This window comes from Acanthochromis polyacanthus, chromosome 4 (assembly GCF_021347895.1).
Source record: "Acanthochromis polyacanthus isolate Apoly-LR-REF ecotype Palm Island chromosome 4, KAUST_Apoly_ChrSc, whole genome shotgun sequence".
NCBI classification, from domain to species: Eukaryota; Metazoa; Chordata; class Actinopteri; family Pomacentridae; genus Acanthochromis; species Acanthochromis polyacanthus.
Window position 1 is genome coordinate 28157173 of NC_067116.1, and position 14594 is coordinate 28171766.

Here is a 14594-nt window from a genome sequence, read left to right on the forward strand (position 1 = left end):
GCTTCATACTTGTAGCTTAAAGCATTGCTGTGAGAAAGTAAAGCCCACAGATTTGCTAGCATCCTATAGAATCTTAAAAGGCAAATCCATGCTTTTGCATGACTGCTGCAGACTTTGAAAGCATACATACGTTGATGCCTCCTTTGAAAGTTTGATTTTTGCTAGCTAGCTAGCAGTGACCAGGCTCACTTAGTTGCTTTTCCAGTGAAATATAAGTTCAGCAGATTGCTCACTCTTATAATTGGGTGTCACATTCCTTGGGCCCAAAAAATATCTACATTGTACATCCTAAACAGCATTTCAGTGTTCGTTTATATGCAGATGACACATTTTTGTATGCTCATGGTACAACTTCAAGCAAGACACAGTTGTTCAGTGAAGTCCTGTTTGGCATCTTGTGTTATTCATCTGTTTCTCCTGTTAAAGCTTTTAAACTATCTCACACCGCTTATAAATATCATGAATTTTGTTCTCCGGTAACAACTTAATCTTTGATTTGTGTTTGTACACAATAACCTTGGCAGAAAAGCACATGGGATATGGGAAGAACTGCACGCTATAAAGTGATGTTCCTTTCTAAATAAGGTTACTTTAATTGCTATTTAAGCAATAACAACATTAAATCCAAGCTAATTCTTTAAGTTCGTGGTGTAAAGTCAGTCCTAGCTACACCCATATTGTTACAACAGCCTGACTTAATGTTCTTCTTTATTCCAGAGGACATCTTGTTCCCAGCCAGCATGTGAATATATTAATTACACTGTGGTTTTGTTGGTTTCCGTTGTGCAAATACAAACGGCATCTCTGCACGCATGTATTAATGTGCATGCAGTCACTGTAAATCTATTTCTTGCATAGGTTAAAGCACAGCTGCCCGAAAACTGCAATGTCATCCAAAATGCACAGCTCCAGTAGTATTGCTCAGGCCAGGCGGACGGTGCAGCAACTGAGGATAGAGGCAAGCATCGAGAGGATAAAGGTGTGTCTGCATTCACAGTCACTCACCACCACAAGTGTCCTATTTTCCAGTTGTCTACATGTGTATTAAGCTAGATGTGTGGACTGTTTCCTTTGCAGGTGTCCAAGGCTTCGTCAGACCTGATGCGCTACTGTGGAGAACACGCCAAGAATGATCCGCTGCTCATGGGCATCCCAGCTTCAGAAAACCCTTTCAAAGAGAAGAAGCCTTGCACTGTTTTGTAGAGAAACATCTGAACTCTGGCTGCTTTCAATTTGGATTCTAATGTGTAAAAGCGCTGATAGTAATGCTGTTCACGACTTGCCTTAAGGCCAGTACACCTGTTAAGTTTTTCACATGCCTGCTGCGGTTTGACAAAGAATGCAGTCCCCTCTGTCTTTCAGCCAGATAACAGTGACACCAAAGAACAGGCAGAAATCTGATGCTGTGGCCTCGGATCAAAGCTTTAGCTCAAACAATGATGATTAATATTTTGCATGAGGGCTCGTTGTTGACTTTTGTTTCTCTGCACTGTAATCTGACAGATCTCGAACCCCACAGAGGTCAGCCAGAAAGAAGCTGTGCATGAATGAGGGAGATGATGACTCCGTAATTATCACAGCATGCATAAACATGCGGCCTCAATCATCAGTCCAATCAGATTTAGGCTTTCACCTCTTGCTTTCATCAGGCTTACTTGAGGAAATGGTTGTTGCAGTTTGTGTCCTACTGATAATGAGCACCGAGATAATGACATCCTGTCGTTCGACGGGTAAACTGTGCCGTCCATCACAGGAGGACAGATGGGGAGAGTGGCGGTTCATTGCCGCTAATGGACAGCTTTTGCTTTGTATAGTCGCCTGCAGTAAGAAGTAGTAGTTTTTAAAAGTGATCATTAAACTGTTTTTCACCCCCTCTTTGCACAGAGCAAACACTTGGGTTCAGACTGTCCTGACATATTCCGCTGAACCTATCCAGAGACAAACATTTAAGTTCAAATAGTGACATTTTCATCTATATTAAGACATAGTGATAAGATGTGGGGATGAAACGATAACAATTTATATTTTCTAAGTTTTCTTTGAACCCCCTGCAGTTTAGCAGTGCAGCAACTTTAATTGAATTCAGAGCAACTCTTTTCAATATCATGAATGTAGCATCCACAAGTTTTAATACCTGATAAGTGATTTTCCTCATCAAAATATAAAATATCTTTCCCTTTTCAACATAAAAAGTACCAGAATGAAACATTTTCCTCAGACCACTTTGTAGATGATACTTTAAGATGGGGTACAATCAAAAAGTTCTTGGACTATTTGTGGTGCATGCGCATAGAGCATGTCATGGTCATTTACCTGCAATATTGTCCGAGCACCACAGGCCAACGTGCTGCATGACATTAGATGATCAACAGCAAGGTCTGTGTTATACAGGTTTATGTGACCACTGATAGGTGTGCATTGGCAGTCCTAATGTGGGGCTCAAACTAGAGCACGTTAGCAGTGAGGATGATCAAACCTTTATGTGAAAATAATCACTGTTGATAAAAACTGAGTCCAAACAACAGTAGAAGAGCTTCTATCTCCGAGACCAGAGAAGGTGCATCAGGCCAAGAGCACCAGGAGCATCTTAGCTGTTTTCTTCAACATTTTTGGATGTTTGCACCATAAATTCCCCTCCAGCAGGGAGTTTTTCCGTAACATACTGAAGCATCTGAATGAGAAAACAACCTGAACTGCGGTACAATGGCATGTGGGTGCTCAAATGTACTTTGCGCCTCTAAATGCCTCACCAGATTTTGTTCCTTTGACCTCTTCCTTTTCCCCAAACGAATTTAAAGTTGAAGTAGATCCGGTGCCTATCAGATGATGCTTGACATGTTTACATCACGGGACATTTGGAGAACATTACAAGCTTGACTCTAGAGGAGTGGTGTATTGTTGCGCAAGGAGACTACTGTGTCAGTGATGGTAGTGACAGTTACATCTGGTACAGTTTTTGATTTTTGATATTAGAATCACAGTCTTGCAGCATTTTGATCACGTCTCATATTTCCTATTCGTCAAGTTTCAAAAAAATAATACACCATCATCACAGAAGAAAAATATTCGACACCAGTCTGTGCCATCTGATCAGATAGTTTGTCTGCTCCTGTCTGCAGACCTGTCGCTTCTTACTGCACTATTCAGACACTGTGAAACCTGCAAACACCAGATGACTGTTATGAGTCTGAAACATTCCACGTTTGCAGCTGTTCTACTCTGAGTTTATCTTGTTGACATAGCTGTAACTTTGTGACATTTGTATGTTGTGCTCATGCAAAAAAGGAAAAAAAAAAACAGAAGCAACTAATTTTGCAATTTTTACCAGCCGCAGCCTTAACGATGAAGTGATCCTGCTTCAACCTCTAAACTACCTTTTAGTCACATAAGTGCTGTTGTCTAAAACTGTGAATAACAAAGCCCCTTTAGGTGAGTTAAGGGAGTATATCTTATTGTATTTACCCTCTTAACTCCATGTATGTGTATGACATAGTTCAAAATGAGTCATGCTCACTAATCAATTGCATTAAGATGCATCTCGTATGTCCATATATGTTGTAGCTAAGTGTGGATGTTCAAACACCACAGTTTGTGCTTGCTTGTTACTGTTTAACATATTGATTCAATCCAACCTCACTTTTGCAAAATGAATTCATCGTTTTGAATTAAAACTGAATGTGTTTGGGTTAATGGTTTGTTTGTTTTTTCTAGTGAATTTGTGCTTTTGTCAGAGAAACATTTACAGTATGTGGTTTCGCACACATGGTGTGTGTAACAACTTACTGTTATATTCAGCCTTTACCTGTTGGTGGTAAGTGCAAATAAACTTTAAAAATTAGTCATGTACAGACTTTTTTCCCCCAACTGATCCCTTCCAGGAGTGTCAGATATCATATTCTGGCATTCATATTTGCTAAGTGAAAATATCTAACTTCAACAGATTTTAGGTATGATTGTTTGAATCTTGTGTTCAGTAACATGCTTTGAATGACAGATGACCAGCTTAAAGTGTCATTTAGGTAAGTTAAAGCTGCACTTTATATTTTTATGGTAGCAACAGATCAAATATGAAAGGGATTGTAAAAAATGGCAAACCCACAGTAAACAGTCATCTGATTCTGTAGTTCCCTGTTGTATAATGGAGCATTTTATTACCATGTTTTATGACATTGTTTTGATTTATTCATTTGCAGCTTTACTGTTCTTGTTTACACTCGGTGCTCTCACCAGCAGCTGTTTCAAGTTCAATGAAACTCCCTCTAAGCTACCTGAAAAGGTTAACCAGGTAAACATAGTAGAGCATCTAGTTGCTAAATAAAACATTTTTCTCACTAAAACAGAGTTAAAATTGAACTTTGATTTGTTGGAAGGACACAAAGATGATTAATCTTTCTACTTGTCTGCTGGAACAGACAATTGTTTGCTAACAAATTACTTTCATCACATTTATAAAGTGATATTGTGTCAATGTCTGATTTAGAGCCTATTTTATTTTCACCAGTGGCCAAGAAATTGATTATTGCTGCTTTAAATGGGATTGCTGCTCGCTTGTTGTGTTGTTTATTGAGACAATCCTGCATAGAGGTTAGTATTTGTATCCCTGAGGCTTTACATCCTTTAGGCGTTTGCTTACGGGATTGTTTGAAAATATGTTGTTTATCTGTCTGATTGTCATTTCTTGGATAAAAATGAATAATAGTCTCTTGAATTGCAAGTTGCATGTTCAAATAGATGGATGGGTATACCAGGTCAGACACACAGTCTTGTTTGCTCTAATTTTTCTAAGGTGTTTATGTACCCTCAGGCGATGACGAGCTTGTTATGCTGGACCTGTGAGCAGCCATGTCTCTCCTTTCTCAGTCTGCCCAGGTGTGATGTTTCATCCACAATCAGGTCAGGCAATATTTGTTGGCCCACATTGATGTAATCCTCGCTCCAGTCAGATGATGGATAGGATTGGCTTTGTGGCGGCTTCATTTTGCAGGGATTGTGTTACCTGTCAGTGAAGAAGTCCTGGGATAAGCCAATAATCCACAGTATCTCCTGTATCTTACCTACTTTTCGTGATCTCCCCTGTGTGACAGGAACATCTCTCTCTTTTAATGATCAAATTGGCCTTCGGGGGTTGTTTTTCCACTCTCACTACTCTGATATTTTACTGGTATTATTGCTCCTCTTCCAAAGAAAGAAACCAAATCTCAGACCTCAGTTCGTTTTCACACTAAGAAGGTTTTTAGTTCTGCTGAATGGAATATTCCCCAGAGAAAAGACAGCAGTAAAACTGTGGATGTGTCTGCATATTTTTGGCCTACTCTGGCATTTCTGGTATTATTGATCCTCTTCCTAAGAAAGAAACCAAATCTCAGACCTCAGTTCTTCTTTATACTAAAAAGGTTTTAGTTCTGGCGAATGGCATATTCCCCAGAGAAAAGACAGCAGTAAAACTGTGGATGCGTCTGCATATTTTTGGCCTCATTTGCTCATTTTATCACATTTGCAAACTCAGTCGCTTTCACCACAAACCCTCCAGCCACTGTCGCATCTCACATTCCTCCTCAGTCTTCCACTGAGCCCTGCATTTTGACCCAATTTTCCTCCCCATCTGCTCTCCTGCACTCGACAGCAGCACCAGAGAGGCTTGTCGTCTTCTTGATATCCCCGGACTGCAAACTGACGTCTGTGCAGCAGGTCGGCCTTCTGCGTACGTTGCCTGTTAATTACAAGTGCTGCTATTGTTAGCACATCAGCGGCCAGGGGGGGAACGCCTCTATTCATGGAGCTATTTTTAGCCATGAAGCTAAAGTACTGTACAGCTCTAGCAATAGAGACCTGAATAGCCCTGACTCATGTGTCCTTTGTTTCATGACTCTCTGTGTGGAAAGCTTTGTCCCTCCCCACTCTACGCAAGCACCAATAAGTTCTGGTTTTCTCTGTTTGCAGCCTGAAAGGGGTCTTCAGTTGCATTTTTCTTGCCTCTCTGCTATTTTTAATCCACTCAGCAGTAAATTTAGCTCAGATTGCGTAAATGCAGTCTGCTGTGAGGAACGAGCTGTCACGATGAGCCCCAACCCACTCAAAATCAGACTACAATGGGAATTCTCCTCCCCTCGCTGTAACAAGATCTCTAAAATGTGCAAAAGGTCAAATTTTGCAAGAGTTCCCATGCAGGAGTGAAATTGATTCCAAGGAATCCAAAGCCTGCAGCAGATTTAGCACACAACAGATTGACGTTTTTAGTTGCAAATAACAATATTTTGACTCTGTGGTGAAATCACAAGAAATGCAAGCTGCAGAAAAAATCTGAAATACTTGTTTGGTGACGGTGACGTGCCAAAACATAATCCAAACCCAACATGTTGAGTTTCATACAAGCCGACTGTCACGAAAGGCACCATGTGACTTCCTACAATCAGGCTAAACCTGTAGCAACTGGAAATCATCAAGACGAAACCACCCTGAGTACTGTTGTTTGTTTATTTCATTCAACTTAACAAGGCAGAATCCTGTGGACTACTCACAATAAATATAACTCATTAAATTATGAACACATAGAAACATCAGTTAGTGGACAAGTCTAAACATTGCATTGCCCTTAATTTAATAATATTAATAATAAAGTGTGAAAACTTTCCCTTTTGAGTTATCAAAGTGACAAGTCTTAAATACTATTAAATAAATGTGCTGTTTAAGAAATGCTTGGATTTGGTCAAATTTTCATGAGGAATTCTTCCAGCTGAGAGCTGACTGATCCACTCCATTGTGGTCCAGTTGTCCACTGAGGCGCTCTCTGTCAGCTCTCCCTCAGTCCCTGCGTTTCTGCTCACCATCACGTGTGCTCGTCTGCTCACATGATTCAGTTTCCCCTGAAGGACTCTTTCTCGGCAGAGAAAGGCGCAGTCATACGTTGGAAATCCTGGAAACCCAGACTGCTGAGTCACTCTTCCTTGGCGCACAAGTTCACCCTGACCGTGGAGATTTGCTGGAACAACTCTCCCCTCCTTGTGTTCTTTCTATTTCCTGACTTTCCCGCCGCTCTCGCTCTCTCTCTCTCTTTCTCTCTCTGGGGCGATTTCCAAACGAGTCCAACACAGACATTAACACAGGCCTTGTGCAATTACTTTTCCCCCAATGCACACAATACATTAATATTCCAGGCAGTTTCATCGGTCGGGAAGGTTGATAACAGGCACCCACTGATCCAGACAGCGACTCTCTCTGCAGAATCTGTTCACTTTGCTCAGTGCTGGGTCCTGCCACAGGGACGACTGAGGATTCTGCAGGAGGAGGAACAACACAGTTACCACCTGATGACTTACAAAATGTGCAAAAAGACTACAATTACTCAGTGTGTGCACTTGCAAGCACTAGTACCCATAGAGATCCGCCAATCCTGATTGCTCATAGGAAGTGAGCAACACACAACAGGTCCACATGAGTAACTAAACTTACCGTAACTAGAACACAGTGCAGATCCATGGGTTCTCCTCCAGGCATCACTCCACCGAGGATTTCTGCCAGACGTGTCATGTTGCTCACCCGCAGGATGTTGATGTCATTCTCGCAGCAGAAAGCCTGGATCAAGGTGAAGTGAATCTGCAGAGCCACATCCTCCTCCTCCTCATCCGCGGCCAGTAGACACAACACCACGTTGTCTGGATCTCTAAAACGACAAAGGGGGGAAGGAAAACAGGAGTGAGGACAAGAAGAGGGAGATATCTCACACTTACACCTGCTGGATGTTCTAGAGCTACTCTAGTGATCTTAATGTGTCTTAACTTACGCATTTAGTGCCTTTGCTGCCTCATAGACTCCGACAGTGATGCAACCCTGAGGCAATGCAGAGCTCAGGACCTCCTCTAACGCTTTAGCCACCGATTCCATCCTGAGGAAAAGACAGAAGTTTAGAAAAAAACACCATCAATGACAGCGCTGGCTGTTATTTTGGACTTTGGTGTCCAGTTTTCCTGTAATGTCATTCATTAAGAAACGACTGATGTAACGTTGCATGTTCATGTTGCATGTGCAGTTGTCAAATACTTAACATGTAGCTGTAATATTAGCAAATAGTTAAGACTCAAAATATGTTAGCTGGATATAATATTGTGAATTACAGTAAAAGCTGCCAGTATGGGAGAAACCTCTATTTACATGTTAAGTAAAATTATTGTAAAGTTCGTATAAAAAACAAGCTAAAGCTAATTCGTGGCAAAACGTGCAACGCAAGCTAGCTAACCTTTCTGTTGAATTATCTCCAGTGGTGTCTTCAAAAGTCATATTGCACATCCAGGCGGTTCGGTGTCCGGTAATATCCAGAGAAGAGCTGCTGTCTGTCCTGAGATACTCACTGAGTGCAGACTTCTGTTTCCAGCAGCTGTAAAAGACTCAGACTGAACCTATTAACATAAACGCTTCCTATTGGCGGACGCCTGATCACGTGGATTCACAAAACGCAGCCTCAATTGGTCCTTTTGAAAACAGCGACATCCAGCGGCCACTAAGTGACTGGAGGTGACTGTTGTGAGAAACAAAATACTTCTAGGAAAAAATTCATAGAAGCTTCCACCAGAAAAGAGATAAATGTATCAATATGTTGTGTTGTAACACGTTGTTTTCACGTTACGACAACTTAGCATGTAAGAAAAACATAAAAGAAAAGGATCTGTAACAAAACAATATATGCAATAGTAATAAGCAATAAATACAAAACATTAATGAAAATTAATGTAATTTCTTTAGAATAAGACTGCAATAGAAAAGTAAGAAACTGCAACTTAAAATGCTTCTGGGGTTGTCAAGAAATATGAAAATAACTTGCCTGGAATTTCCATGTTACAGCAGCTAGATACAAATGATGCATTGACGAAGCAAGATCAGAAATACAGAGGTACAAAAAGCTTAAAAATATAGACATAATAAAGACTATGTGCACATCTGCAGACATGGTATGATGAAATTTCATATAGGTATGTACAGGTTTGGCATTACTGATAATGTACCCACTTGAAGGACACAGACAGGGTGTGCAGAATTGAACTGCATTTATACAAAATAGTAGTGCTAAATTTCTGTCACTTCACACAAAAAGTTATTCAGAGAAAAGATAGGTGTTAGCATCATGCTACTGCATGTGAAAAGAGAACACAGGAGAATCAACAGTACCTAAAATAGCACATGATCATGAAGTAGAGCATATGAAAGTGGAATACTGTGCATTGATTGAAATATTACAAGTGGTAAAGAAATTTTACACACAAAACCAATAATATTACACGTTATGGAGAAATTTTTAAATAAAATCAGTGTATTGTGCATAAAAAAATTAAAATGATATATTGCACATGAAGTTGAAGTAATACACATGAAAATGAAATACTGCACATGATACTGAAACTAATATTGTACAAAGTATTGAAAAAATAATACTACAAATAACACTGATATTATTGTTCAAATGTCCTATATTTCAGCTGCCATGCCTGGAGAAAAGAGACCAGCTTTACAGTTTGATTGCCACTGGTAGGAAAGGCCTCCTTTAGTGTTCTGTGCTGTATCATGTTTTTCTCAGAATAGCTCGTAACTTTAAAGATAAGATAAGCCTTCATTGGTCCCACAGCTGGGGCAGGTGCTGCGTTACAGCAGAAAAGGAGAAAACGGAAAACTGTCGGGATGTGAGTAGAAAAACAACAAAGAAAAACAGATATCTACTACGAAGTATTAAGCACTAAGTACCAAGTACTAAGTCAATATTGTACAGATTTTTCTATGTGTGAATTCAGTTCTTGCATAATTTCCTCTGAATGTGGGAAATAGGCTAATCTGTGTGCAGAAAAATACTGATACTGCACTGATTCTGTTACATGTAGAAATAGTTTTGAGTGTACAGAGTATTTCTACATATACTAGAATCAGTGCAGGCATATGTAAAAAGAGTGTATGTTATACAGAGTCTTTTAAATGCACAAAATTTTTAGAAGACACAAGTTTGAATGCACTGATGTTGCACCAGAGTAAAGTATGACCATTTTTTGGTGCTGGTTGTGAAGTCTGACAGCAGCATAAAGGGAGAACTTGTACTATTTCTCTTTCACACACTGTGGGTGAAGCAGCCTGTCACCAAAGAGCTGCTGTCAGAGCCTTACAGAGGTGGGATGTGTTCTCTGTTTAGCCATCATCCTCCTGTCTACCACCACCTCCACTGGGTTAAATTTTACCGGTCCACCACCATTACATAGAAGATGGGAGCTGTGTTTCACACCATAAAAAAATACAAGATCTACAATACTGATATATGATAAGCTATTGTCATAACAAGAAGTTTTTATGTTTTGTTTTTTGTTACACCAATATGCTTTTTATGTGTTGTTATAATCAGATGTGGATTTGCAGCCGGTTTTGGCCATTCCTTTCATGTGTTTTTAAAAAACGTATTTTTAACCCTGGTGTCTTACAGAGCAAATTAAAAGAAGATTTTGGAAAAGCCTCAGTGTTATCATTTGTGAGAAAGTTCTGCAAAGATCCAGTTTCCAGAATATTCATTTTAAATGCAAAAATTCCAAGTTTGATTTTTCCAAAAAAATTAAAAAAATTCCAAATGTTTATTTGCCATCATGTAACATTGTGGGAAGCATCTTAGAAAAACAACAGGCATGGTCCACCTTTGTTATGATATCACACCACTGGAACATTTTATAAAGAAGGTTCTATCGTCTCAGTGCTCCATAACATCTGGAAGACAGTTTTAATGTTCTGTTTTGGTTCACTTTCAACCTTACAGGAACAATTTTTCCGAATATTCTTAAAACATTCTGAGAACATTTAGCAGAAGTCTAGTAATGTTTTCATTGGAACATTTGTTTTTAGTTTCCACTGAAAACATCAGAACTCTGCAGAACTTTCTCAGAACATTATTTGAATTAAAACTATCTGGCTGGGAATTTGCAAAAAGAAAACGAAGGTAAATACAACAGTTGACATGAGCAGAAGTGCACACTCAACTTTGTTCTAAAAACGTTCTGTGAAAGTTCTGCTGAGTTCTAGTTATATTTAAATTTTTCTCTTTTCAAAGCCAAACAATTTCCAAATGTTGCATGAAGATGGAGTGTTTCATAGAGCATGTTTAACATTTCAACCAAAATGTTACATTAGGAGAACATTTTATCTCCTGACACTTTGAGAACATCTTGAAAAACATATTTTGAGTGTTTGTTCTTGTTTTGTTGTCATGAGAATTAGGAATGATTTAATGCCGCTGGAAGTAGAAGCATTATGGCTACAAATACATTTATCTCATTTAAAACCTTTGTTAATAGGATGCTGTTATCGACCACCAAGCTCAAATAATTTATATCTTGAGATGGTGTGTGACATGCTAGAAAATGCATGTAATTTAAGTTTTGAAACTTACTTTATGGGGGACTTGAACATAGATTGGCAGGGAACGTGCTCAATGAGAAACAAGCTTCAGTGTATTGCAAGTGCGTGTGGACTCATCCAGGTAGTAGATAAACCAACTAGAATAACGATAAAAAGAGATGGCACACAGACATCATCCTGCATTGATCGTATCTTTACCAATGCAGCTGAACTATGTTCAAAAGTTATATCAGTACCCGCTGGCTGCAGTGATCATAATTTAGTGGCACTTGCTAGAAGAACTAAAATGCCAAAGCCAGGCGCGAAGGTAATTATGAAAAGATCATACAAGAACTTTGATCAGATCAAATTTAGAGAGGATGTAAGTGGGCTATGTTGGTCAGAAGTTTTAATGGAAACCAATCCAGACTCAGCGCTGATGAAGTTTAATAATGTTTTTATGAAAGTGGTAGAGAAACATGCACCAATGAAGAAGTTTACCATCAGAAGTATCAATACACCATGGCTGGACAATGAATTAAAAGAATATATGATTGAACGAAATCAAGTGTAATCAAATGAGGAGATGTGAGACTTCCACAGCATGGATCATCATCATCTGGATCTGCTGTAGATTCAGAGCTGAATGTCAGAATGAACAGAGATAGAAAAGCTGCTTTGAGCTGCAACATTACGGTCTGACAACCCAACACCATCACACTTTTCATCTGCTTGTTTTGCTCCAACATGCTGTGAAGTTCAGTTTTTACCTGAATCAATACAGAGATTCTATTTCCGACCAAGACTGGGATAAAAACTAGAATGTTATGAGGTTATTAATGCAACTAAATCCTGTCAGATGGAAGGATTTACTACTAAGTTCTAGTTCAAGTTTCAGTTGGAGCACATTGCATTCACAAAGAAAAACAGCGAAACCTTCATAGCAGCATTTAATAATCCTAAAGCTTCCCTGTTGGCTCATTGGTGAAGTTTGTTCCTGAGCATCTGAACCTTAAATCCAGTCAGAGGATCATCTTCAGTCAAAGAACTTCAAGACCTTCCATCAGCTGGACCAGATGTGGCATCACCTCCCTCTGAACATCTGGATGACCGGAGAAAAGACAGCTATCAAACACAGATCACACAAATACAATTTATTCACTTTCATCATTTTATAAAAGTTGCATGAACTTTATTAAAACTGGACAACATCAGTAATGACAGTAAATGTTTTTATCTCTTCCTATTCCCTGTCGATTGTGGGCTTTGTGTATTTACTGTCTTTTAATGCGAAAAAATAAAATGGCTCACTACTCCACACCACCTTTGCTCTTCCTGTTTTCATCTTTCAAACCACAGACATATATGTTTCAAACACCTCTGACCGTGTGCACGGACGTATTACATCACGGTGCGTCTGCAACAAAAAAACCCAAAAACAAACAAAAAAGAGCTGCCAATGGAGGTGGCCCAGGAACAGCGGCAGCAGCAGAATGATCAATCCAGTGGCATGACTGAACACCGGCCCTCGCGGCCCAAACATCAGACCGAGCCACCAGGAATTGTCCCGGTCCTCCCGATCAGCCACTCTGGGCCTGGGCTTGAGAAAGGCCTGTAATTTCTAGATATTGAAAATAAGGCTCAGGTGATGCACAGAAGACCAGCAGGTGGGCTGGTCAGTCTGTGATGGAGCAGATGCAGGTGGTGTCATTACAGGAGTCTCAAATGAGCCCCCAAGTTTGGAGGTTGAATTAAAAATAAACTTAAAGACACCACCAACTCGTTTGCTAGACAAAGCAACATTTATACTCTGTAGTGGGGAGACTCTCATTCAAATATCTTTTTGAAAATACCCATTTCAAATAAACCAGTCATGTGCTGACTAAGCTGAAGAAACAAATCATTTGTCAGTTAAGCATCAACAGACATCGATCACGTTTTTGTTCCACAGACTGCTTGGTGATTTATGTGCTGCAGTGGTAGGTCAGTGGCATTGCTCAGTTCAAAGATCAGACAGAGTCTTAAACAGTGGCGGCTGGTGATAAAATATTCTGGAGGGGCGCACTAGCAGACGGGCATTACAACACAACAAAACAATTACTTGAACATCAGTTTTGCTCTCCTCTCCTTCAGGCCAGCAAATTTATCAATGACTTTCTGATTGAAATCTGTCATTTCACAAACAAGTCTCTTTTCCATGGAGAGCATGGCCAAGGCATTCAGCCTTTCCTGGGTCAGGGTGTTTCTGAGAAAAGTTTTCACTCTTTTCAAGGTTGAGAAACACCTCTCTGCTTCAGCTGTGGTCATGGGTGTGGTGATCAGGATCCTTAAAAGATTGACAGTTTCTGAAAAGACAACTTCAAGATTGTTCTCCATAACCAGCTGGAATAGGTCCAGAGCACCACAGCAGGCTCTGAACTCTACTTTGCTGGAGATGAGACCGAGTTCTGTCTTCAGCTTGCTTCCATTCAGCATCGGGTAGGCCTTCAAAGTGCGTTGCAGTGCCTCTTCAGGAAATGACCCGTGATGTTCTTCAAACCTGTCCCCCTGCAACAAGGTTGCACAGACGAGATGGTCGGTGAAGGAGAAGCGCTCCTTGGTGTGTCCCAGAATGGTGTTGCAGATCTACAGAGAGAAGGATACAAAAACATATAGAGAAAAAATAGATATGAAATGAATATACTTTTGTTGACACTGTTACCCTCTGTTGCTGCACGGTTTTGGAAAAATATCTTGCTGTTATTGACTACTGCAATTGTGACGTGATTTTTAATATTTTTGAATAATTTTCATTAAACAGATTGTGATTAGATGATCTCAGCAACATGACAATGACATATTTAAATGTCATATTTCAAAACACATTTCTCCTCTAACAAACATTACAACCTCCAATGAAACATAGACTATGAGATTTCTACAACATAAACTCACCTCTTCTGCAACCCTTTGACGATCCTCTGAACTGAGTGCCCGACGCCTCTTTGCTGTCGGAGAATGTACATGCACTCTCATTTGGCAGGCGCCCCTCGCTATTGAAATGTGTAAAACAACCCCGATAAAACCCCCCAATATGGAATGGAAAGGCTTAAAAAATAAAAATGGGACCCACTGTATGAGTGAACACTGTGCAGATGTGTTAATTACTTTAAATACGTATTTATGTTTACTGTATCAATACCTTTTTCACAAAATCTTGATGGGGGCGGCGCCCTTGCGCCCCCGATTAACAAGCCGCCACT

General features: G+C 39.9%; 3 protein-coding genes across 3 annotated transcripts in view; 1 reads left to right on the forward strand and 2 right to left on the reverse strand.

The window, feature by feature from the left end:
• Positions 1–3838, forward strand: part of gng12b (guanine nucleotide binding protein (G protein), gamma 12b) — a 39713-nt gene extending 35875 nt beyond the window's left edge. Inside the window, exons 3-4 of the mRNA XM_022219355.2 lie at positions 859–979; positions 1078–3838. Of these exons, the coding sequence (XP_022075047.1) occupies positions 887–979; positions 1078–1203 (219 nt within the window). The 5' untranslated portion in view covers positions 859–886 and the 3' untranslated portion in view covers positions 1204–3838. The remainder of the gene's footprint in view (positions 1–858; positions 980–1077) is intronic.
• Positions 3839–6460: 2622 nt separating this feature from the next.
• Positions 6461–8389, reverse strand: gadd45ab (growth arrest and DNA-damage-inducible, alpha, b). Its single transcript, XM_022219243.2, has 4 exons — positions 8234–8389; positions 7781–7882; positions 7450–7660; positions 6461–7274 (listed from the first exon to the last, which is right to left on the reverse strand). The coding sequence occupies exons 1-4, from the start codon at positions 8281–8283 to the stop codon at positions 7161–7163; spliced, it is 477 nt and encodes a 158-aa protein (XP_022074935.1). The 5' UTR covers positions 8284–8389; the 3' UTR covers positions 6461–7160.
• Positions 8390–13177: 4788 nt separating this feature from the next.
• LOC127533703 (uncharacterized) lies at positions 13178–14382 on the reverse strand. The gene is made up of 2 exons (XM_051947430.1): positions 14287–14382; positions 13178–13977 (listed from the first exon to the last, which is right to left on the reverse strand). Exons 1-2 carry the CDS (start codon positions 14365–14367, stop codon positions 13450–13452), a joined length of 609 nt encoding a protein of 202 aa, XP_051803390.1. The 5' UTR covers positions 14368–14382; the 3' UTR covers positions 13178–13449.
• Between the last annotated feature and the right edge of the window lie 212 nt (positions 14383–14594).